The sequence below is a fragment of the Camellia sinensis genome, chromosome 4 (genome assembly GCF_055761805.1).
Source record: "Camellia sinensis isolate YWXY chromosome 4, ASM5576180v1, whole genome shotgun sequence".
Lineage (NCBI taxonomy): Eukaryota > Viridiplantae > Streptophyta > Magnoliopsida > Ericales > Theaceae > Camellia > Camellia sinensis.
The window spans coordinates 142,889,187-142,915,204 of NC_138964.1; the positions used below are offsets into that span (position 1 = coordinate 142,889,187).

At 39.9% G+C, this 26,018-nt stretch overlaps 1 protein-coding gene across 1 annotated transcript; it reads left to right on the plus strand.

Annotated features, from left to right (window-relative positions):
• Positions 1–2,315: 2,315 nt before the first annotated feature.
• On the plus strand, positions 2,316–5,413 carry LOC145824098 (uncharacterized). The gene is made up of 5 exons (XM_082923688.1): positions 2,316–3,296; positions 3,759–3,936; positions 4,021–4,888; positions 4,987–5,086; positions 5,165–5,413. The coding sequence occupies exons 1-5, from the start codon at positions 2,316–2,318 to the stop codon at positions 5,411–5,413; spliced, it is 2,376 nt and encodes a 791-aa protein (XP_082779814.1).
• The last annotated feature ends 20,605 nt before the right edge of the window (positions 5,414–26,018 follow it).

Below are 26,018 nucleotides of genomic sequence, written 5' to 3' on the forward strand. Positions count from 1 at the left end.
TGACCTTTGAGTAAGGTTTTTTTGTTTGTTCTTTTTGACAAATATTTTCTATTAGAATTTTTTTTTGGGGAGCATTTAGCAAGTAACTTGAAAATTTTGGTGCCTTTTTAAAATCAAGGCCTTTGGCAACTATCTCAACCGCTTTACAAATGGGCCAGCCCTGGTGAAAACTAGAATTGTGAATTTCCTAATTCTTCTCACAACTTCAGAAAAATGTAGTGATAGGCATTTTTCATTCAACAAGTTAATGTGTTAACTGTTAAATGGGTACAAAATGTGTGAAACTTGTCTTTTGGTGTTGAAATGGATACAGCTGGCCAAAACAAACAGGAGAGGTGAAGGCAGTGCACAAAAACCCCTATTTTGTTTTAAATTCCTTAGGTTTTAGCCTTGTTCTGGCACATGCTTTAAGCTTTGGTTAAGACTATAAGGGTTAATTCTTGAGCAACCCACTGGATTTTGGAGTAAAATCTAAATACTTCCAAGAAATCTGAATGTTACCAAGCCATGAGTAAAGGAACTGTTGTTGCTTGGAATTCAACTTTGAAATTGGTTTGAGTTAAGAGGAGTTCTTGATAATAGTTCATATTATATTTTTAAATTTTAAAGCTAAGGTTAATATTTGGTTCTATTTTATATTGTTTGATTGCTTTTGTTATACAGTAGCATGAGTGGATGTTTGGGTAAGATGAATAATATGGTTTGTGCATGTTTTCTTTATAAGTACGAGGTTGTTGTAAGTTAAAGTTTTGGTATTTTGTTCTTTTATGATCAAGTTGCTAAAAAAAAAAAAAACCTGTAATTTCTCTATGGATTAAAAACCATGATTTTTAGTTGTCGAACAGTCATTCAGAACCTATAACAACTTCTCTAAATAGTGATTAGTGTTTATTTGAAAGTTGGGTCAAGTGCCTAAATTGTTGAACTGAAAGTAGATGCTGAAATTGTGAATTTAAAACTAAAAGCCCAGAAATTTTCTGTACAAAATTATTGTTAAATGCTGAAATAGTCTTTGTATGTTAATACCTTGATTATATTTGCAGGAACAAAGTTTACAAGCTGAAATAGTATAGTGTTAAATTTATTCAAAAGCTACAATAAATTGACTAGTTGCTGAAATTATAGCTTATACACTGGTCAAAGCTGAAATACGGGAGCTTCTATTTACACAATAAAAATCTCTCATTACACTCATTTTATGCATTGTTAAAGTTGTACTTTATGAAGTAAGTGTTGTACATATGGATGTAATGAGATATTAATTGGGTGTAACTAGAAGCACCCCTGAAATATTGACTTTTTTGTATGCTGATGAAATCCTCACGGCATCTGGAATGTTGTGTTTAAGTGCTGGAAGTGACTCTGAGTGCTGAAAACTATAATATATATGCTGAAAAATTCTGTTTCAAGTGCTGCACTATTCAATTTAGGTCCTAAAACTGTAGCTAAAGTAATATAAATAAATCTTGACTGATCAGTTTTGATTAAATGCTAAAAACCAAATTACAGACAATATGTTATATTTATTAGCAAGGAGAAAAACTCCAGCAGCACTTTCTTTGTGTGGTTTGGGTTGTTTTGGTCCATGAATGCCACCAATAATTTCATATCATTTAGTTAAGTGATATACAGAGTTCATTATACATTATAAAACACAACATTAACTTGAGATTGTGGTCAAGCCAAGGAATTAGGCTAAGGGTGTCTTGGAAAGTTATTAAAACAACATTCACATTGTTTGTTAAATACAAGCATCCCAATAGAATAATAGTTATAAATATATTAATATACATAGGTTTTCTTTTTATCATTGAATCCCAAGTTATTTTGTCCAAACTTAATATGTGTTTCTTATGTGTTTAAGTGATTGACATGTGTGTCTCCCCAAAAAAAATTTCAAATAGAATTTTTTAATATTTGTACAATAGTAACCTAATCACCTTGAGATAAGAAATGTTGTTAATGTGAATCACCTTCTTACATATAGGTTTGTGACTTTTAAGATTATTTTTTGGTGACTGATGCATTGAATTGTTACGTGGTCTGGTTTTTATTGGTAATGATACAATCTAATCATAATGAAAATTTCCATCTTTAACTTCCATTTTTGTCCATGATATATTTGCTCACCTATTGGAATGTTTGCATTTTTGTCCATGATATATTTGCTCACCTATTGGAATGTGTGCATTTATGATGTATAAAATATTAGAATTGTTGTTATGGTTAATTAATATGCATGTTCATGTATACAGAATATATATTTAGGAGAAGTAAACAAAATGGACAAGAGTTGGATTGATTTGCCAAATAGGATGTCGAGAGAATACATGAATGGGATCGATCGATTTCTAGTGTTTGCATACACCAATAGGGCTACAAGTTTGATGATTTGTTGTCCATGTAGGAAATGCGAGAATCACTATCATCTTGTCCAAGATAGTGTGCGAGAGCACTTGATTTCAAATGGCTTTCTAAACAAATACAAACATTGGATTAATCATGGAGAGTCGTATACTTCTGTGCATGGTAACCGAGATAATGAAGCCTTAGTGAATGAAAACATTAGGGATGATATGGTGGGAGTGATACACGATGTTACTGGTATTTCAGTTCCTAGTACAAGTGTTGTAGGTGATGAACCACAGGCACCAACTAATCCCAATGTAGCAGAACCACTTGCAACTGATCCGCAGTTAGGTCCAGATGTAGAGACTGAAAATTACTTCAAACTTTTAAAGGATGCTCAGAGTGAATTGTATCCGGGTTGTCAGAAGTTCACATCTTTGTCGTTCATTGTTCGACTTTTACATATGAAGGTGCTAAATCAGTGGAGTGACACTTCTGTTACCATGTTACTTGAGTTGTTGAATGAAGCTTTCCCTGAGGGTGAGAAACTTCCTGATTCTTACTATAAAGCTCAAAAGATCACTACAGATTTGGGCTTCACATATGAAACGTGGGATGTATGCCCCAATAGTTGTATGTTGTTCCGAAATGAATACATCAATCTTGATGAATGTGTCATATGCAAAAGTTCTAGGTGGAAACAAAATGGAGTTGATAGTTCAAATGTTCCTCGTGGAGGCGGTAAACAGATACCCTCTAAACAAATGAGGTATTTCCCTTTGAAACAAAGATTGCAGAGGTTGTATATGTCATCGAAAACGGCCACGCTCATGAAATGGCATGCAGAGGAACGGCAAGATGATGGTGTCTTAAGACATCCTGCTGACTCCCTTGCATGGAAAGATTTTGACCGTCGAAATACTGACTTTGCTGATGATTGTCGAAGTGTAAGGCTTGGGTTAGCATCTGATGGTTTTAACCCATTCAGATTGATGAACATAGTTCACAGCACCTGGCCTGTTGTTCTCATTCCATACAACTTACCGCCATGGATGTGCATGAAACAACCATTTTTGATTTTGTCTACACTTATCGATGGCCCAAAAGGACCTGGTGACAAAATTGATGTGTATATGCAACCGTTGATTGAGGAGTTAAAGGAACTATGGATTGATGGTGTCTCTACATTCGATGCTGCAACAAATCAAATGTTTCAAATGCATGCAGCTTTGTTATGGACAATTAGTGATTTTCCAGCATATGCAAACTTGTCAGGATGGAGCACGAAAGGAGAATATGCATGTCCATGTTGCAATAAGGAAACTAGATCGTGTTGGTTGAAACATGGTAAGAAACATTCATATTTAGGTCATCGCAGATTCCTATCTAATGGTCATAAATTTCGAAAGGATAAAGTATCATTTGATGGTACTCGGGAATTGAGTCTCAAACCGAGATTGTTATCTGGATCGGAGATTTTGCTACAAGTAGAATCTGAGGGTATCTTAACCCAATACAGGCTGGATGACCTTAAAGAGAGGCATAGGAGACAAGTGGAAAGGGAGAAAGCTGGACCTCGCACTCATAGTTGGAAAAAAGAGAGTATATTTTTTGAATTGCCATATTGGGAGCACAATCTAATAAGACATAACCTTGATGTGATGCATATAGAGAAGAATGTGTGTGACAATGTATTGTGGACAATACTGGGGGTTGTAGGGAAATCCAAGGATAATGTCAATGCTCGGCGCGATTTGCAAGAAATGAATATTAGAAAACCGCTACACTTGCAGTCAAGAGGGATGAATAAAGCTTATTTGCCACCAGCACAATTCACAATGACCAAGGATGAGAAATATTTGTTCTTGAAAATGCTTAAGGACGTTAGAGTTCCTGACGGGTATTCATCAAATATCTCTCGTCGTGTACGATTACAGGATAAAAGCATTTCGGGTCTAAAGAGCCACGATAGTCATATTCTGATGCAACAACTTATTCCTTTGGGTGTACGAGGATTGTTGCCTAAGAATGTTGTTCAAGCCTTGATTGAATTAAGTAATTTCTTCAGACAATTGTGTTCCAAAGTAAGTCGTCAAACAGATGTAGCAAATATCCAAGGTCGTATAGCACTAACACTTTGTCATTTGGAGAAAATATTTCCACCAGCTTTTTTTGATATAATGGAGCATCTGCCTATACACCTAGGTCATGAAGCATTGGTGGATGGAGCGGTTCAATTTCGATGGATGTATCCGATCGAGAGATATCTTCTTACTTTAAAGCAATATGTACGTAATCGGGCTCATCCAAAAGGTTCAATGGCTAAAGGTTATCTCATGGAAGAATGCATGAATTTTTTCTCTCAATATCTGAATGATGTGGAAACTAAATTGAATCAGCCTGTAAGGAACTACAATGGTGCAGCTAATATGGGTCGTGCTGTTGGTGAAACCACAACTTTCAACCTTGGTCATACTTCTTATGTACAATGTCATCGATATATCTTGTTCAATACGAAAGCAGTTGAACCATTCCTAAAGTAGGTACCCCTCTTATTCAATATTTGACAAGTTTTTTTTTGTTTTTTATTACATTTCAAATATTAATTTGTAATTGATAATTTTTCAACGTATATAGGAAACACCTTGAAGAACTTAAGATGAAAATGCCTCGTGCTGATGATCATCAACTCCAAAATGAACATTTCAAAACTTTTCACACATGGTTTAAAGAACATGTATGTATGGACAAATCTAGCTGTAGGTTACAACTTAGGTCGATTTGCATTTTGAATTTGCTTTCATGTTTTAAATAGGTTCACACTTTGCAAAGGACTGATAATGCCATATTTTCCGATGAGATTCATACATTGGCAAATGGTCCTCATACCGGAGCAAGAAGGTTCACCGGTTACATAACTAATGGGTTCCGTTTTCGGGTCAAGTCTATGGATGACCGTCGAGCCAGTCAAAATTCTGGTGTAGCTTTGAAAGCAGATACTATTAGTTATGCAAGCCGGAAGGACAAAAATCCTCGTGTGGGGGCTGTGTACTATTATGGATAAGTGACAGATATCATTGAAATCCGGTACACCAATGCAATGAAGTATGTATTGTTCAAGTGTGACTGGATAGACAATGTTCGGGGTAAGAAAGAAGATAATTTCAAGTTCACGTTGATTAACTTCAACCATTTGTTGTATTGAGATGATCAAATCGCCAACGAACCTTTCATCTTGGTATCCCAAGCAGAGCAAGTTTGGTATGTTGCAGACCCTATAGAATCAGATTGGCAAGTGGTTGTGAAGATGTCTCAAAGGGGTTTATTTGATATGTATTCTACTGATCCAGAAACTGAGCCATATATGAGTCAACAATTATAAGAAAATATAATGGTCCGTGATGAAGAAGTTGGCTGGGTGAGGGAAGTCGTAGAAGGAGAAACTGTTGATGTTGAAATAAGAGAGAATTAAGATATTTTGTAATAATTTTTGGATTCTGTAATGGCACAGTAAATTTTCATGCTTTAATGACTTGCATATTTGGGCATGTTACTTTATTTAACAATTTTATGTGCTTCCAATTTATTTATTATGTTTGTTTTGTATTTACATTATTAACTCCAAACTATTCTCTATATTTTCAATTATATTTGTTACAGCTTGTTATGGCACGGAAGAGGAAGCTTAATAATCCCTCTCGCACTATGGCTGATGTTTTGCGTATGCAGACACAATCACCACCACCATCACAGCCATCGATACAGCCACCACCACCATTACAGCCACCGATACAGCCACCACCACCATCACAGCCACTGATACAACCACCACCATCATCACAATTGTCTCGACCAACGTTGTCTTCACAGGCCACCACAAGTATACAAATTTTTTATGTACTTAAATTATATTAATTAAATTATTTCATTTTCACTATACATAAGCTTTCTAATTTCATATGCTAGGACCGACGACTTCTTCATATCCCACCTCAGGTACACGGAAGAGGAAGCTTAATAACCCCTCTCGCACTATGGCTGATGTTTTGCGTATGCAGACACAATCACCCACAGGCATTTAACATGGACTTGGATCATGCATGTTTGCTAACAAGTTCTCTGTTTTGGCACGGAGTACGATGTAAGTATTTATGCTTTAACATCTCGCATGTGTGTGAATGTTAACATGACAGTATGCTTGCCATGCGGCTAGATGCTTATGTGTTAAACTGTTTTGAATGCCTGTGGGTGAAGGTTGGATTGTTTGAGTTGGAAAGACTCGTTGAAATCCGCATTTTTAGCCTACTTGCGAGTAGAAAATTCCAAAACATCTTCAAAACCAAACGGATATGCAATGTTTATTTCCAAATTAGGCAATCTAGTCTATACTTGTTTGCTGTGCGCATAACATAGTAATTGTAGGCTAACAATTGGTTTAAGAATACATAAAGTTTTCAAAAACGGATATCACGGTTAGTAGAGGCCGGTCTTCGGACCGGGTGAAAGGGGGTGCTCATAGCTGACCTTCCCCGATCGTACCCAAGCTCCCGAGCCGAGACAACCCCGGTGATGACGGACATGTGGCCTTCGGCACCGAGTCAGGGTTTCCTAAATTCTCCCATAAAAAATATTTAGGTGGCGACTCTGTATCTGGCAAAGCAGTCCATGTTTGGCACTACTTTTTCAAAAATCTGTTTCTCAAAACGATTTGCCAGATTTGGACTCTTTGGTTCAGATTAAGAACCGTGACACAAATCGAGTCCGAACTGTAGCATGAGGCCCGCGGGCGCGTCTACACCTACTGGAGATAATGAGTCTAAGTTAACTAGCCAACTTGGGTTCATGGTACGTAATGGGAACATTGTTTCTCTTACGTACGTTGATTGGACCGAAGTGCCTATTGATGTTCTTGAGTCAATATGGGCGGATGTTAAGGTAAAAGCATATTTACTAAACTGTTCAATTATATTATTAATTGAACTAATGATTTAAATTGTACTGTAGGATAATTTACAAATTTGTCCGGAGGGGTACAAACCACGTTGCTTGAAAAAGTGCAATGAGTTGTGGAAGGATCACAAAAGCAAGATCAAGAATAAGTATTTTAAGCCTAACAAGGATCATACTAATATCAAAGACATGGTGCCTCCGCAAATTGTTCCAGAACAGTGGTATGATCTTGTTGATTATTGGAAGACTAAGAAAGTAGAGGTATATAAAATAAGTTAATTACAAAGCACGTATCTATAGAAATATGATTAACTTTGTATACTTGCGACTTACATTTATGCAAACTTTATAGGACATTGCAATCCACAATGCTGGAAGTCGTTCCTTTCATTATATTAATCATACGACAGGACGTACTTCATTCACTCAGATTCGAAAGAAGGTATATATTATTTAGGTAGATATCAATATGAATGTAAATTACTACGATAATAATTAATTTTTGAATTTTCAGATGGTTGCTGATGGGTTGCCCACGAATAAAATGAGTGTTTGGAAATATACACGCAATCAAACTGACCCTGATGTTAGGCAAACCATGGTATTTTCAAATCCTTAAATTTGTATTTATATTTGATTTTGTTTGAACTACTTAATTATATGTACTTGTTATTTTAATTTATAGGATGAGTTTGAGCGCCAATTGTCCATGTTGCCTGAAGATTACCGCACTACCGAAGATGCTCGAGATAGTGTTTTCCACGATGTGGTCGGTGAAGATGGGCATGGATATTGTCGTACTTACGGCAAGGATGTGCCTTGGAGCATGTTGTATGGAGATAAATCTAAGTCATCACAATCAGGATCTCAGTCATCGATTGTTGCCGAGATCACAAAGCAGGTTCGTACGGAGTTGAGACAAGAGCTGAGAGATGAGATTAAAGAGGAATTGAGGGAGGAGATGCGAATAGAGCTTTCGACACAGATGCAAGAAATGAAAGCTGAAATGTTGGCTATTGTGTCCCACGAAGGGAGTACAAATCACAACAAACAGGTTCGGTATAAATAAATGTTTTATAAATATCTAATTATAGCACAATTGTATCATTGAATATAAATACGATTAACAAAGAATACCATGAATATCATAGGTACCGGATGCATTGAGTGGACACCGTGAACCTACGGATTATAACGCCGATGAGAACCCACATACACCACCACCAAATGATGAGGTAAACTTTCAAACAATTTGAAAACTTGTCGTTTGTCAAAATTTGTCGTTTTGTAACTTTTTTTCCAAACTGGTTGACACACTAAAATGCTCAAACGGGTTCGGATATCAACGAAACTTGACACGCACAACATACTAGGCACACATGACTTGTAGGAGAAGGATAAAGCTTAGGTGGAAAGGTTTGTGAGCATTATAATAGGTATGGCAACTAGCAGCTTTGATTGTGGGAAGTATGGTAGGCACATGAAGAGGTAAGGAACGGGTGCCCTCTGTAGTGGCTACATTTACAAACTTTTCTTGCGGCCACACACGTGAAGAGGTAAGGAACACACCACATGTTTGTCATGATTTGGAGTATGCCTTCTAGTGGTTTGTCACCCTAAACTGTTCAATGCATTAGTGCAAGTCCCTCAAGAGAAATGAACACACTGTCAAATCCTTAACTTTATCCACTGAACCGCATGCCTCCAGAGTTCTTACATAATGATTTCTAATTCCTTTGTTTGTTCCAAATCTTACATTCTTGTGGTTACTTTGTTAGATACTTAGTCTGCTTGAAAATAACCTGTCGTACTTGTGCCTTTCTGAATAGACATGTCAGTTCACCATGTTTATACTTTTTGAAAATTTACACTACTTATACTATAAATAATATTGTATTTACTATTATTGTAACCATATTAGATTTCTTATATTATAAATATTAGGATAGGACGGAACTTGAAACCGATTCCCGGTTTTGAATCTAGAGCCTAATTTCAGTTAATGAAAACTTATTATGTAATGACTCTTTTTCAAACCGGTTGACACACTAAAATGCTCAAACGGGTTTCGATGTCAACGAAACTTGACACGCACAACATACTAGGCACACATGACTTGTAGGATAAGACAGAACTCAAAACCGAGTCCCTGCTTTGAATCTAGAGCCTAATTTCCGTTAATGAAAACTTATTACTTAATAACTCTTTTTCAAAACGGATGACGCACTAAAATGCTGAAACGGGTTCGGATGTTAACGAAACTTGACACGCACAACATACTAGGCATACATGACTTGTAGGAGAAGACGGAACTCAAAACCGATTCCCGGTTTTCAATCTAGAGCCTAATTTCCGTTAATGAAAACTTATTACTTAATGACTCTTTTTCAAACCGGTTGACACACTAAAATGCTCAAACGGGTTCAGATGTGAACGAAACTTGACACGCACAACATACTAGGCACACAAGACTTGTAGGATAAGACGGAACTCAAAACCGATTCCCGGTTTTTAATCGAGAGCCTAATTTCCGTTAATGAAAAGTTGTTACTTAATAACTCTTTTTCAAACCGGTTGACACACTAAAATGCTCAAACGGGTTCGGATGTTAACGAAACTTGACACGCACAACATACTAGGCACACATGACTTGTAGGATAAGACGGAACTCAAAACCGATTCCCGGCTTTGAATCTAGAGCCTAATTTCCGTTAATGAAAACTTATTACTTAATAACTCTTTTTCAAACCGGATGACGCACTAAAATGCTCAAACGGGTTCGGATGTTAACGAAACTTGACACGCACAACATACTAGGCACACATGACTTGTAAGATAAGACGGAACTCGAAACCGATTCCCGGTTTTCAATCAAAAGCCTAATTTCCGTTAATAAAAACTTGTTACTTAATAACTCTTTTTCAAACCGGTTGACACACTAAAATGCTCAAACGGGTTCGGATGTTAACGAAACTTGACACACACAACATACTAGGCACACATGACTTGTAGGATAAGATTGAACTCGAAACCGATTCCCGGTTTTTAATCTAGAGCCTAATTTCCGTTAATGAAAAGTTGTTACTTAATAACTCTTTTTCAAACCGGTTGACATACTAAAATGCTCAAACAGGTTCGGATGTAAACGAAACTTGACACGCACAACATACTAGGCACACATGACTTGTAGGATAAGACGGAACTCGAAACCGATTCCCGGTTTTCAATCTAAAGCCTAATTTCCGTTAATAAAAACTTGTTACTTAATAACTCTTTTTCAAACCGGTTGACACACTAAAATGCTCAAACGGGTTCGGATGTGAACAAAACTTGACACGCACAACATACTAGGCACACATGACTTGTAGGATAAGACGGAACTCGAAACTGATTCCCGATTTTCAATCTAAAGCCTAATTTCCGTTAATAAAAACTTGTTACTTAATAACTCTTTTTCAAACCGGTTGACACACTAAAATGCTCAAACGGGTTCGGATGTCAACGAAAGTTGACACGCACAACATACTAAGCACACATGACCTGTAGGATAAGATGGAACTCGAAATCGATTCCCGGTTTTCAATCTAGAGCCTGATTTCCATTTATGAAAACTTGTTACTTATTAACTCTAAACCAGTTGACACACGAAAATGCTCAAATGGGTTCGGATGTGAACGAAACTTGACACGCACAACATACTAGCCACACATGACTTGTAGGATAAGACGGAACTTGAAACCGATTCCCAGTTTTTAATCTAGAGCCTAATTTCCGTTAATAAAAAGTTGTTACTTAATAACTCTTTTTCAAACGGGTTGACACACTAAAATGCTCAAACGGGTTCGGATGTGAACGAAACTTGACATGCACAACATACTAGGCACACATTACTTGTAGGATAAGACGGAACTCGAAACCGATTCCCGGTTTTCAATCTAAACCCTAATTTCCGTTAATAAAAACTTGTTACTTAATAACTCTTTTTCAAACCGGTTGACACACTAAAATGCTCAAACGGGTTCGGATGTCAACGAAACTTGACACGCACAACATACTAGGCACACATGACTTGTAGGATAAGACGGAACTCGAAATCGATTCCCGGTTTTCAATCTAGAGCCTAATTTCCGTTTATAAAAACTTGTTACTTATTAACTCTAAACCGGTTGACACACGAAAATGCTCAAATGGGTTCGGATGTCAACGAAACTTCACACGCACAACATACTAGCCACACATGACTTGTAGGATAAGACAGAACTCAAAATCGATTCCCGGTTTTGAATCTAAAGCCTAATTTCCGTTAATAAAATTTTTTTACTTAATAACTCTAAACCGGTTGACGTACTAAATGCTCAAACGGGTTCGGATGTCAACGAAACTTGACACGCGCAACATACTTGGCACACATGACTTGTAGGAGAAGACGGAACTCGATCAATACTTCTTCTTTACAAACTCTTTTTGTGTTTATTCGATTATTGTTATAGATTATAGCTCATTGTGTACAATCATTGCCTATTTTTAATAGTATTGTCATCATTGTAGGATGTAATTAAAGTTTCTTTGGAGAGTTCTGTAATACCAAGAGTCCAATTGGCGGAGGGACTTCTTATTAGTGTTGATCCGTTGTGTGAAATTGATGGAGTTCCAATTGGACCTGGATTTTGCAAAGTTTTTGTTTTAAAAGCGAACAAGCCGAACGCTGTTTTGGAAACAACTTCCCGATGTCTAAGAACAGTTAGAGAAGCTGTGGGAAGATACATTGTGTGGCACTCGATTCATGTATATGTTACAATCTTATTTATTTATTTATCGAAATAAATATCAAATGCTTTACATTTTCTATAAATTTGAAATTAATTATATTGTAAATGATTTTTTTTTTTTGGTTTTTTTTTGCAGGTGCAACCCTTTTGAGTACGTGATGATATCTTCGTATATCGATATTAGAGTTTACAATCTTATTTATTTATTTATTTTTTGAAAAAAATATCAAATGTTTTACATTTTCTGTAAGCTTGAAAATAATTATGTTGTAAATGATGATTTTTTTTTTCTTTTTTGTTTCTTTTTGCAAATGCAAACCTTTTGAGTACGTGATATATTCGCATATCGATATGGGAGCTTACTATTGATATCAAAACAAGCTACATTATATTTGTTTTTATTTTTTTATTTTTTTATTTCTATTGTCGATACTAAAAATTTGAAGTTATTTTATATATTTTTGTAAGTAATATTTGATTGACAATTGTTACAAGGTACATATATTATTCTTGGTATATATGATTTTTTGAATGTGAATTTGGATGTGGATGTGGATGTGAATGTGGATGTGGATGTATTTTTAAAAATATTAATAATTTGTATAGGAAATATTTAATAAAATATGATTTTATAAAAAATAAATTTGTTGCGACAATAATAAACCGTCGCTAATGTAATTCTCATTTCCTTATATTTTATTAGCGACGGGTTAACCTGTCGCATATACATAATAGTTCCAATCTTTTGCGACGGTTTAAACTGTTGCCAATATGGTATTAACTTAATACTACTTTTTTGGCGACTTTTTAGACCGTCGCTAATAATACCTTTTGCAACGGCAAATACCATCGCTAAAAAAGGTTTTTTGCGACGGCAATCAACATCGTCGCAAAAAATGCCGTTTTTTCCCCTTTTTTTGTGTCAGGCGAAACCGTCGCAAAAACTATTGATTAGCCGTCGCAACAAGAACGCGACGGTTTGTAATCGTCGCAAATACTTTTTGTCACGCCCCTTTCCGCCACCCCTCATTTTCCGTCGCTGCTCCATCGCAAAAAGTCTTTTGCGACGATATATGGACCTTTTGCGACGTTTGAGACCGTCGCAAAAAGTCAAGTTTTTAGTAGTGAGGCCTCATGCTATTGGTAATGAACTTCCGAAGGAATTAAACCATTAGGTATGAGGGTCTCAATTCCACACTCAAGCCAACAAGGGGTTCGAAGTCACTTTCAAAACAAAGTAAAGAGTGAAGAATAGAGGGAGATTGCAGATATTTTAGTGCTGACATGGCATGTAAAATGACACTAAATCATGCAAGCAACACATGAAAGTCATGTTTAAGAGCCTAACTCATTAAGCTAGTGAAGACTATTACACTATAGCCATGCAATACAAGCCTCAAAGTGCCAAACCAACTCAAAATAGAGTTGAAACCAGTCAAAACAGTGGCTAAACACATGCTGAGATTAAGGCACAAAAGGCTAGAAAAACATGCTCACATGTTAACTTGCAAACAAGACTCAAGACACAACTCTCAAAAGCAATGAAAGAGTGAAATAAATGAGCATGTAATAGAGCTATTTACGTTGAAATTACATGTAAAAAGACACTACAACATGCAATCATTCCAAGCAAAACATGTTTAGGCCTAAAATGCCAAGCTAGTGAAGCCATTTGCACTACTACTATACAAAACAAGGCCCACATGACCAAAGCAGCCCAAAACAGAGTTAAATCATGCCAAATCAGAGGCAAACATATGCTGGAAATAAGCTAAGTTAAGCTACAAAAAACATGCTACCATGTCATGCTAACTAGGCATGGAAGTGAGACACAAGGAGGGGAGGCTAGCCCCTCCAATTTTAGACTTCAAAACATGCTTTTTACCACTGAAAGAACTCTGAATTTTAGTGGTTTAAAGGCCCAAAAAATTTTATTTTAACATGCTAGAAGATAGTGCAAAGGCTCATACATATAAGCAACAAGACAACCCCTTAGCACAAAATGGCTTCAAACCAACATGTTAAGGCCCAAAAATCAGAACTTTTTGTAGTTGAAAACTAGGCCCAAAACAGTATAAAAAGATGGCTAAGCAAGTGATTAAAACTAAGCCTACAAGGTAAACAATATACCTCTTGAAACATAGCACAAAACATGCACTTTCTTAGGCTCAAACAACCTTCCAATAGCCCAAAATAGGTTCCAAGAGGGCTCAGCTCCAAGGTAGTCCAATTTGGTTAAGGGTTAGTGTGCAAATGTATAGAGAATTCTAACTATCAAGCATAAAACAAGAGGAGAGAGAGAGAATTCTAGAGAGAGAGAGGAAGAAATTTGCTCAAAAATTATCCAACCTCTTCAAATGCGGGAGAAACCCCCCTATATATAGAAATTCAAGCCAAAGGCTTGTATTCATCTCTCCATACACGTGTATGGAGATGGCCTTCAGTGAATAATAGTTGGCACAGCTGGCTAAAAAATATCTAAAAAAAGGAACAAATGGCTGTCGGCCACTTTAGGTGGCCGACCGGCCACCTTAACTAGTCGACTAACCACTTCAAGTGGTCGAAAAGAGAAAAAAGTGGCCGACAAGGCCCCTCCCCCTTCCAGGCAAGAGGTACCAAGGTTTGGCCCAAAAACAAGCACAAAACAAAAAGGGTTTAGAGGCTCAAAGACAAGGCATTCCACCGAGAACTTTGAGCGCTCAAAACAAGCACAAACAAGCATAATCATCGAGTGCACAAACGATGACGTCTAAGTCTTAAGGTCGGTCAAAATGGAGTGTCTACAGTTGCCCCTCTTTGACAAAACTCGGAAGTCATGAAATGACGAGAGTGAATGTCAAAGCCCAGAGACGACCCATTTTTGACAAGGTTGAAGACTCAGACAAACAAGCAAACAAACCAAAGAATGGTTGTGCCCGTAGGCTGCCTACATATCCCTTTGCAAGGAATCAAACCAGCGTAGTTCTGGGATAAGATGCAATGATATGCATGATGCAAAACATAACTTATGATCATACAATGAGGGTTGTAATGAAACATCTAGATGCAAATGTTATGAAAAGAAACACTACAACAAACTCGTACATAAGCAAGTAAACATGAACCAAACCACATTTCATGCAGAAAGGATGTAAGAAAATTATGCAAGCTTAACTGCGCCTTACGCAGGAAAGATAAAGAACAACACAACCCTCGGGCACACCCGGTGCGTGAAACAAGATTTTAATGAGTGGCGCACGAGATGAGAGAAATTGCGTGAACCCAGGGACACACCCTAAGGCTCCAAACCACAGAGAATAGTGATAACAAGTGAAACACATCCAACTATTATGCAACCAAAACAAAGAGCGGTATAAGCATTGCAATCCGTCCGAATGCTTTTAACCAAAGTGTCCTAACTCGTCAAGCGCAAGAGGGAAAAGGGAGCGGTGCAAACACAAGAGGGTGGTATAAACATTGGAGCATGTCCTAATGTTTCTAACAAAAAATAGAGTGGTATAAGTATCGAAACACGTTCCAAACGCTTCTAACCAGAAGGGCAGTATAAACATCGGGCACACGTCCCAATGTTTCTAACCAAAGCAAGGTATAAGCATCGGAACATGCTCCAAACGCTTCTAACCAGGAGGGTGGTATAAACATCGAGCACACGTCCCAACGTTTTTAACCAAAATAGAGTGGTATAACAGTTAGAACACTTTCCAAATGCTTCTAACCAAGTGGGTGGTATAAACATCGGGCACACGTCCCAATGTTTCTAACCAAAACATAATGGTATAAGCATTGGAACACTTTCCAAACGCTTCTAACTAGGAGGGTGGTATAAACATCGAGCACATGTCCCAATGTTTCTAACCAAAACATAGTGGTATAAGCGTCGGAACACTTTCCAAACGCTTCTAACCAGGAGGGTGGTATAAACATTGGGCACAAGTCCCAATGTTTCTAACCAAAACAGAGTGGTGGTGTAAACACCAGGCGTACCCAAGTGTTTCTAACCAAAAAGGGGCTCAAAGGACAGGAACGATCTTTCTTGGAGTTCCTATGAATGAACCGTACATACAATATCATCTGGTTGCACCAGCTTTGAATGAATCGTACATACAATATCGTGCTTGCATAAGAAAGAAACTTGACAAGTACAATACAATAAGAATGCATGTTTTATGCAAGATGAATAACCATGACACAATTCTTAGAGGCATGCTTCATGCACATCATGCGAGAAACAAAACAGAAGCATATTCTATGCAACGAAAAATGAAGCACGTTCTATACAACACCAAATGCATGTTCGATGCAATAGGTACGAACATTTTCTATGCGTATGTAAGGGCATGTACAATGCAATACAACGCGACATGTATATTCTATGCAAACATGAGAACATTGTAATGCAATGCAACGCAACATACACATTTTGTGCACAATAATAACAATGCATATTCAATGCGACATCAATAGCATGTTCGATACAAAACACCGAATAAAGAAACGCGCGTTCTATGTAGTGATCAACAGAACGTGCCCTAATAGAACCAATTCAGTTGCAACCTCTGGTTTACCTCTCAAAGGACTTACGATATATTTCAAAAGGATATACCTCGTTCATGCTGGCTGACAATGAGTCATGCATTGAAGACATGATTCAAAACTTCTGCAGAGACACTTTGAGCTGAAAAGTGGACTTTCCTTGCACTTTCTCATAAGAACCAAGGGCACAAAACATCATAAAAACACGCAGGGAGCACACTGGAAGCATGTCGGCCACTTTTAGACAATGTCATCCACTTGCAAAAGTTGTCGGCCACAAAAACTGGCCGGTCGGGCAGTTATTTTAAATTTGGGCCATTTTGGTCTTTTTGCATGGAGATCTTTAAAAACAGATTTCCAAATCACATTTCCTCACAGGCCCATTGCCGAAATTTCTTGCTCTTCATCCCTAGACACTTTTTCCTCCTAGATCCGTGCCTCACACGCGTTTTCCAACGCCCCATACGAAGTTGATTCGCTAAGACCCCTTAATTTCCTCCATTTTGAACCGACTCACATTTGTTTTCAAAGATTTTTTCTCCATTTTTTCCACTTGAGGTTTGTTTCCCTCAAGTTTGTCTTAAGTTTGACGTCTTTTCTCGGGCTTTGACTTTTTCTCCCATTTTCTCTCTCTGAGAGTTGACTTTTGGCACTTTCCACCTATTTCGCTCATTTTCGCCTACTTTCTCACCTTCTTTCCAGATGGCAAACGACATTCCCTACAATGGGGGTCCTCCAGGGATAGAGGGAGATCCTGACTACATACCATTACTGCCTAGAGTCTGACCTTTCGACTTGGAGAGGTACCGCCCCAAGGCGCATGCACTACCACCCAGTATAGTCCGTCACTTCAGCGGATTTGCACAGGGCGCACCAGTAGATCTCCTACTGTGAGAGCCAGAGTCTCACCTGTCTCATGGTGCCTCCGAGGTATGCACTACATTCTTACATTTTCAACGATGTACTTTACATTTCTTGCATAGCTCGCACTTTTGCATTGTATTTCATCTGCTAATTCTGAACGCACTCACACACTGTATTTCTTCTACTCATTCTGAACACATTCACACACTGTATTTTGTCTGCTCATTCTAAACACAGGTAGACTCCCATTTTTCCCGAGGATATGGGTCCACCTCAGCGAGGGAGTGGTACATGGACCTCCTCGATGGTGTCCGCCAGATCATCGATAAGGCGGGGTTTGGTTTGTTCTATATGGGGCTGTCACACCTCATGGCGAGCAAGACCCTTCTGAGAGCGCTGGTAGAGAGATGGTGGGATACCACCAACTCTTTCCATTTCTCTACTACTGGGGATATGACGATGACCTCATTTGATTTTTCCATGTTAACGGGCCTCGAGATAGGAGGCTGGTCGATCCCATATGATACCGATATGGGCGAGTGGGAGGTCGCTTGGACCTATTTGCTGGGTGCACACCCACCTATCTTCCGATCAGGGATGGTCTGATACACCTGGTTCGCTGACCACTACAGAGGAACAGCCCCAACGACTGTAGAGGGGACCGAGCAGTATGCCCGAGGTTTCCTGATGTTCCTCTTCGGCACTACCTTGTTCGCCGACAGGGCGAACACAGTCGGGCTATATCTTTTGAGCGCCTTAGTGGACTTACCTCAGGTTCGACATTATGATTGGGGTGGCACCGGCCTTGTTACCCTGTACTGCTACATGAGCTTGACCTCTTGCAGGAGCGAGAAGAGAGTTGGCGGCTATTGGAGAGCCTAGGAGGTATGCTTTACTTTTCTATTTTACATTCTCTACTGTGCTTTCTGCTTTGCACTTTCTGTACACTGCACCTACATAGTCTAATCTCTTACATTTGTACTTTCTGTACACTATACTACACACCTTGCTTTCCGCACTATCTGTGTACTCTGTACTCTCTGTATTTTCTTGACATTGCACACATACTTTGCTTTCTGCCTTATCTGTGTTTGTCTATATTCCCACTATCGCCCTCTTGCTTTTTACAACTATGGGTGTACACCTATTTCCCGACGCTTGCTCCAGAGTTGGAGGTTGAAATGCCTCTTGGGGTGCCATACTCGCATCGATACGACAGTCAGTGCTAGCTGAGGACCTGGGAGACCCTCTCATTTCTTCGCTAGTATTTTGATACAGTGAGGGCAGTAGAGGTAACTCAAAACTCATAGTTCTTTCTGCCTTCAGCTCCAATTCATTTTACATATCTAATGGCAACTTATCAATCTATGCACTTGCTGTCTACAGATCATGTGGCAGCCCTAGGTGACGATGCTAGAGGGTGTCAGATTTCAGTTCGCCTGAGCTTGGAGAGCTTCCTGGTATTAGCTCGTGCTCGAGGGACCAGTAGGCCGAGCCTGGTTCCTAGGCGAGCGCTTTATACGCCAGACGCTGGGTCTGCCATTACAGTCAGTTCCCTTACCATCTCTGCCTTCCATGTGAGCCACAAAGAGTCTCTCCCCTCAAGAGATCATTGACTTCATGCGGGGTGGAGATGCAGACTTCTTCATTGAGGATGGGGACTATACGACTTACATCTAGACGTACCTCATGCCTCCTTTGATAGGCATTCGTGCTCATACAGGGAGGGCAACTGATGTCCTTTCATCGAGCAAGGCTCAAGCAGCAGATGCCCCTTCGACGAGCAGGGCCCGAGTACCGAGAGGCAGGGCTAGAGGGATACCTCCCGCAAGGTTGAGTTTTGGATGGCCAGATCTTCTGACTGAGCTGACAGGTTGGTGACACTCTAGAGAGCCTTATTAGATCCCGATTAAGCCTCTGTTGTCTGGTCACCGATATGTCAGGACACCCGATTCACCACCGGTACGTACTACAACTTTCATGTTTTTCATTCTCGCTCAGATACTCAGACATTCATTTATTCACGTATCATTTCAACTTGCATTTGCAGCCCTCCATAGGGTACATTGAGGGGTTACTCGAGATGTTGGCCTCATTCGAGGGCATGATCTTGAGGAGGGAGTAGATACTTGGCTCCCACGACATTCAGGTAATTTTCAGTTTTCTTGCATTTCGCTCATCATATTTCTGCCGATATACTGAAACTGACATCTTAATTAAACATTTCCTCACACTGCATTGATACACTACATGTATAGATCATATATGACACATTGCATTCACATACCGTATTTGACTTCTGCATGTACTCACTCTGCACACCATACTTGCATCTGATACACATACTATGCCTGATATATTCAAACTGCCTTTTTAGGTCACACCTCTACAGTCAGGACCGGTGGCGACAGAAGCAAGGCCATCAACGCCCCCTTCAGCAGTAGGGAGAGAGAAAGAGGTTTTGGTACGCAGCCAGGGGAGACGTCGGGAGCCCATCATGCGCGATGACGATGATGAGGCCAGCGAGTCCGAGACCGAGGAGGCTGGGGATCAGCACACCGAGTCATCTGAGAACGGAGATGATGATGTCGGCTCGGGTTCTGCTAGTGGAGACGAGGCTGAGCCAGGTTTAGATATAGAGGATGACGACTCCAGTTCTGATTCTTCATCGGGTTTAGACAGTGGCGTGGTTGGGGATAGCTTTGCAGAGTCCGTTCCGCCGAGAAAGATGACGAAGAGGGCCTCTAGAGCTTAAGATAGCCAGCGCTGATTCATTTGTTTTTGCTTTGTTTCTTTTTACTAGTAGTGTTAGCACATTGTACAGCCTTAGGCAGTTTTATTTTCCTAAAAACTTGTACTCTTTGTAAAAAGAAACCATGATTGGAATGAAAACAACTTTTTTGATGAAAACGTGTTGCATTTTATATTCTGAGCATCGCATTGCACCATTTTACACAAAAACGGGATTGATGGAAATTGAATATTATACATTGTCTTGACAATTGCTTAGTTAGGCAGTGAACCGACCAATACATAACAAACAGAGTAAAACAACTCAAGTAAAAAAAAAAAAAACTAATGTAACAACTCGACAAACGAAACAACAACTCGATAAACGAAACAAATGCAACTCGACAAGAAACAACAAAACAACTCGATAAACAAACTGCGATAACTCGATAAACAAACTGAAACAAACTTGAGAGCGACTCAACAAAACTACTAAAACAAAACAGCAGAATGTATCCAGAGTAGAACAAAACATAGGTTCTCAGCATTCTCAACACACAAGAAGACCAAAGGCATTCTGCTGGACACAAACAGTGGTTGTCAGCCACTTGGTGGTGATTGTCGGCCACTAAAGTGGCCGATCGGCTACCTTAACTGGCCGGTCGGCCAGTGATGCAAGGAGTCTCCAGATTGCTGCCACCTGTCTTCCACTCAATGCCTTGTCTTCTACACAGGTTAAGACTTCGTAGTTTCTTCATTCCAGCTCTGTTTTTGCCACAAATGGAGCCATTCTTCAACGAAAAACTCTCATCTTGGATAGCAACTTTAGATGGCTCCGAAAAAGTGAATTTCTGGGCTTTCGAGATAAATGTACTATTCCTGCTAAGTCGTACTCCACTGTGTTTTTCGTTTCTTCATGCCGCAGCTAGATGTTGGAACCTGGTTACACATGTGTTTAGCTTCGGGAAGGCAAGAGATGTGCCTTACAATTGAAGAGTTCCAAGTTTTTATGGAATCCAGGCGTGACGAGGACATCTTGCCCAGTTCCGTTTTCGCCATATCCAAGCTTTAAGATGGATGTGTGGGCTCACTTTACATGATGCCTGATCTTTGGTTCACAACGGAGAGTTGGATATCCCCAACCTCATTCACCGATTTTCTGATGTCGGCGATCGCGGCAACTGTCTTTGGCAAAGTTTTGCGGCAGCATGCCCTCTGCTTGTGTATGTTAGCCCATTTTCTACTTGCCCCTGGCTTCGGAGGGTCTAGCATCTGCTTGATCGAGGTTGCCCAAGGCTTGAAAGAGGGCAAGAGCTGTATTGGCTTGACACTAGCTGAGACTTTGATGGGCTTGGATGTTTTCCACAACGAGAGACAAACAAGTTCGCAGGAAGTCCATTACTTTTGCAAGTAATGTTTCCCACCCTGCCTCGCATGTGTTTCTCACATCACTCAGCCCTCAAGCTCTGTTTTTCTCTCAAAATCTTTTCTCACTTTTCCCTCCACATACATCCCTTTATTCTTTAATCTCTCTTATTTTTCATCCTTCCCCAGGTATGGCTCATGGACAGGTTGAAAGTAGTAGACTCTTGTTCTGCATACTCAGTACGAGGCTACTTCTTTGGCCAACGGCTAGTTGATTTCCCGAATGAAAGGTGGTGGTCCATTGGATGTGCAACAGGTCTGCTGCTGACATTGCTTGGCATTGCCCCTGGTTTGATCTGCCTAAGATGAGCTATAGCATGTCTCGACAATCTGGCATTCAATTGATTGGCTTGACGCACTGTGTCTTCTATTTTCCATTCCGGTTCAAGCGTCAGTTCGGACATGACTAGACTTGCCCGGAAAAGGGGATAGAATACTCAACTTCATTTACAATCCGAGGCTCACACCTAGCTCAATATCCCACTGGATGGAGGACAAGAGAACTTCTAGCTCCCGCTCTTAATTTCAGTTGCACCCTTTCTAGCGAATGCATAGCTTGGCTTGAAGATGAGGCACAAACCAGGCCTACTTTGGCATCTGAAGCTTCTATAAGCTCTGGGAGGGGACACGGGAACTCCTGACTCAACTATGCCCCAAGTTTATTGCTTTGATCTGTACTTTCAAGTTTTCCTTTTGAATGTAATAAAAAACAACTTCGATTTGTATCAAGAGTTGGAAAACTTTATAGTGAAATCAGTGAAATTGAAGGTTGTGGGCATTGAAAATTTTCCTTTTGGTCCAAAAATGGTCTAAGTTGTAAAAAGATCAATTTGAACAAAATCAACTTTTATTAAAACTTTTGAAAACCATTTTCGATAAGGATCATAACTGGACACACCCGGAATCTATCCCCGAGATGCACAACTCCGAATTCAACAAATGGAAAGTTGCCCATTGTCTGAATAGCACTGCACTGTACTGTAACCAGCTCTGATAGTGAAGATTACAACCGAACTCTTGGATGCAGAAAAGACAAAGATGACCAGAACAATCTTATGGACACAGTTGATTTGGAAGTGTTTATGGTTGGACTTCAGAATGAAGTTGCTTACATATCCCGAAGATGAGAATCAAGCCTTACGTAGTTCGGTTCGGGTTCACTCGGGTATTAACACTCTCCTTTTGCACTCTAACTTTTGCCAAGGTCGCCATTTCTGGGATTTAAACCTTGTGATCTCAGTTTTTCTTATTTCAAATTTTTCGTGCTCTAACTTTTGCCTAGGTCGCCCTTTCGAGTTTTCAGCCTAGCGAACCACTCAAGGGTAGTATTTCTTCAACTTGTCCATGTTGACTGGTTGGGAGAATTCGAGGCCATCTAGATCCATAAGAATGACAGCTCCACCCGACCAAAGTGATTTAATGATGTAAGGACAAGTCTAATTAGGTCTGAACTTGCCCCTAGGGTCATGGATGGGAGCTCGGTTGTCCTTGAGCACCAAATCTCCTTATTTCAGATTCCTAGACTTAACTTTCTTGTCAAAAGCCTTGGCGATTCTGCGTTGATAATTTTGGACGTAGTACAGTGCTTTCAGCCCCCTCTCGTCGAACAGCATTAGTTCCTCGAATCTACTCTGCTGCCAATCCACTTCTGCTATCTGACACTCAGCCATAACCCATAGCGACAAAACTTCACCTTCAATCGACAGAACAACCTCCATCTCATAAACCAGAGAATACACAGTTACTCCAATAGATGTTCGAATTGATGTTCTGTAGCCCCAAAGTGCAAATGACAGCTTATCTAGCCAGTCCGTGTAGGTTTCCCCCATCTTCTGTAGAACGTGCTTGATGTTCTTGTTGGTGGCCTCAACAGCTCCGTTGGTTTGCGGCCGATATGTGGATGACTTATGAAAAGCCACGTTGTATTTCTCCAACAAGTCGATCACTTCTTTCTTGAAGTGAGAACCATTGTCCGAGATGATCTCATTCGGGACCCCATAATGACAGATGATATTATTCCTAATGAACTTGGCTACGTGTGACGCTTTCAGCACTGCATAGGATTAGGCCTTAACCCATTTTGTAAAATAGTCTATTACCACCAGGATGTAGTCATGCCCATTCGAACCTTTCAGCATAACTGCCCCAATAACATCAATTCCCCAGACTGAAAACGGTCATGGTGAAGGCATGTTGTACAGCTTTGACAGCGGGATATTCATGCGATTTGCATGAATTTGACATTTTGGCATCACCAAACAAAACCAATAAAATCCTCCTCCATGGTTGACCAGTAGTAACCTTATCTGAGAATTTTCCGAGCTAGCATCACTCCGCTCATGTGTGATCTGCACTCTCCTCCGTGGATGGCCTCCATTAGGCGTTTCGACTCTTCTTCATTAACACACAGTTTATGCATTCCCAGATGGCCTCGTTTGTACAATTTACTCTCATAGATGATAAACTGAGCAGCCATTCGCTGTATTGCCCTTTTGTCTTTGGTATTTGCCCCTAGTGGATAAGCCTCCTTTTCTAAGAAGTTCCAGATGTCATGATACCAGGGGTTCTGATCTTGTACTTCATTTATCGCAACGATTAACTCATAAGCCGGCACATATCTCTGTTCAATAATGATTGGACGCATCCGGACTCCCAAAGGGATGTCTATCATGGAAGATAGAGTTAATAAAGCGTCAGCGAACCTGTTACTCTCTCTTAACAGATGCGTAAAGGTTAGCTTCTCAAACCTAGGAATCAGAACATCTAGGGTTTGGTGATAGATTTTCATCCTTTCTTCCTTAACCTTCCACTCTCATTTCACTTGAGACACAACCAGGTTCGAGTCCCCAACGACATCCAACCATTTTGCCCCTAGTTCCAGGGCGACTTCCAAGCTAGTGATACATGTCTCGTATTCTGCTTCGTTGTTTGATACCTTGAACCGGAGTTTGAAAGCTAAAGGTATGTGGAAATTTTTTGGTACTATCAACAACACCCATATCCCATAATCGTACTGGTTAGACGCTCCGTCAAAGTACATAGTCCAAATCTCTTATTTGACCTACAGAATGGCCTTATTTGGAAATAAATACTCTACTGCTTCGTCCCCCTCCACTGGGTGATTGGCTAGGAACTCCGCTACCGCTCTCTCTTTCACTGACTGCGAGTCATATACTTCAAATCAAATTCGGAGAGAAGAAGCAACCAACGGGCTAGCCTACCCATAAGTGTTGGTTTCTCGAAGAGATATTTGATGGGATCTAATCTTAAAACCAGAATTACAGAGTGAGCTAACAGGTAGTGCCTCAACTTCCTGATAGCCCATACCAAGGCTAAACAAGCCTTCTCCAACGGAGTGTAACGGGTCTCATATTCCAGCATCTTCTTGCTCAGGTAATAGATGGCCTTCTACACTCTATCCTCAGATTCTTGCACAAGAATGCAGCCTATTGTCGTTTCGGTTACTGACAGATACAAAATCAACGACTTCCTCGACTCTAGCGGTGACAACACGGGTGGGTTCTGTAGATATTGCTTGATCTGCTCAAAAGCAACCTGGCATTGGTCATCCCATTGGAATTTCTTTCCTTCCTTCAGGAGACCAAATAGTGGTTCACAAGTCAAGGTTAATTTTGAAATAAACCGTCTTATGAATTGCACTTTACCCAGAAAGCCTCGCACCTCGTTTTCAGTCCTTGGTGATGGAATTTCTAGGATGGCCTTGATTTTGGAAGGATCAACCTCAATGCCCCTTTGTGTGATCAAGAACCCCAGCAATTTCCCTGCTGTGACACCAAAAGTGCATTTTTGAGGATTCAGCAGCAACCGATATTCTCTGATCCGTTGGAAGATTTTCTTCAAGCAGGTGTAGTGGCCTTCTCTTTCCTTGGATTTGACAATCATGTCGTCCACATACACCTCAACCTCTTTGTGGATCATATCGTTTAAGATCGTGGTTGCAGCCCGTTGATAAGTAGCCCCAGCATTTTTCAAATTGAACGGCATCACCCTGTAGCAGTAGGTTCCCCATGGCATGGTGAAGGTGGTCTTCTCCCTATCCTCGGGTGCCATTAAGATCTGGTGGTACCTGGAAAACCCATCCATAAAGGAGAATAACGCATGGCCTGCGGTGAAGTCCACCAATTGGCCGATGTACGGTAGAGGAAAGTCGTCATTCGGACTAGCTTTGTTCAGATCTCTGAAATTCACACACCCGAATTCTGCCATCTTTTTTCGGCATCGGAACAATATTGGCCAACCAAGTAGGATACTCAGGTACTAACATGCATCTATCTGCTTGGTGACCTCTTCCTTGATCTTCAAAGCCCAATCCGGGCGAATTCTTCGAAGCTTCTGCTTGATGGGTCGGGCCTCAGGGTCAAGAGGGATCCGATGCTG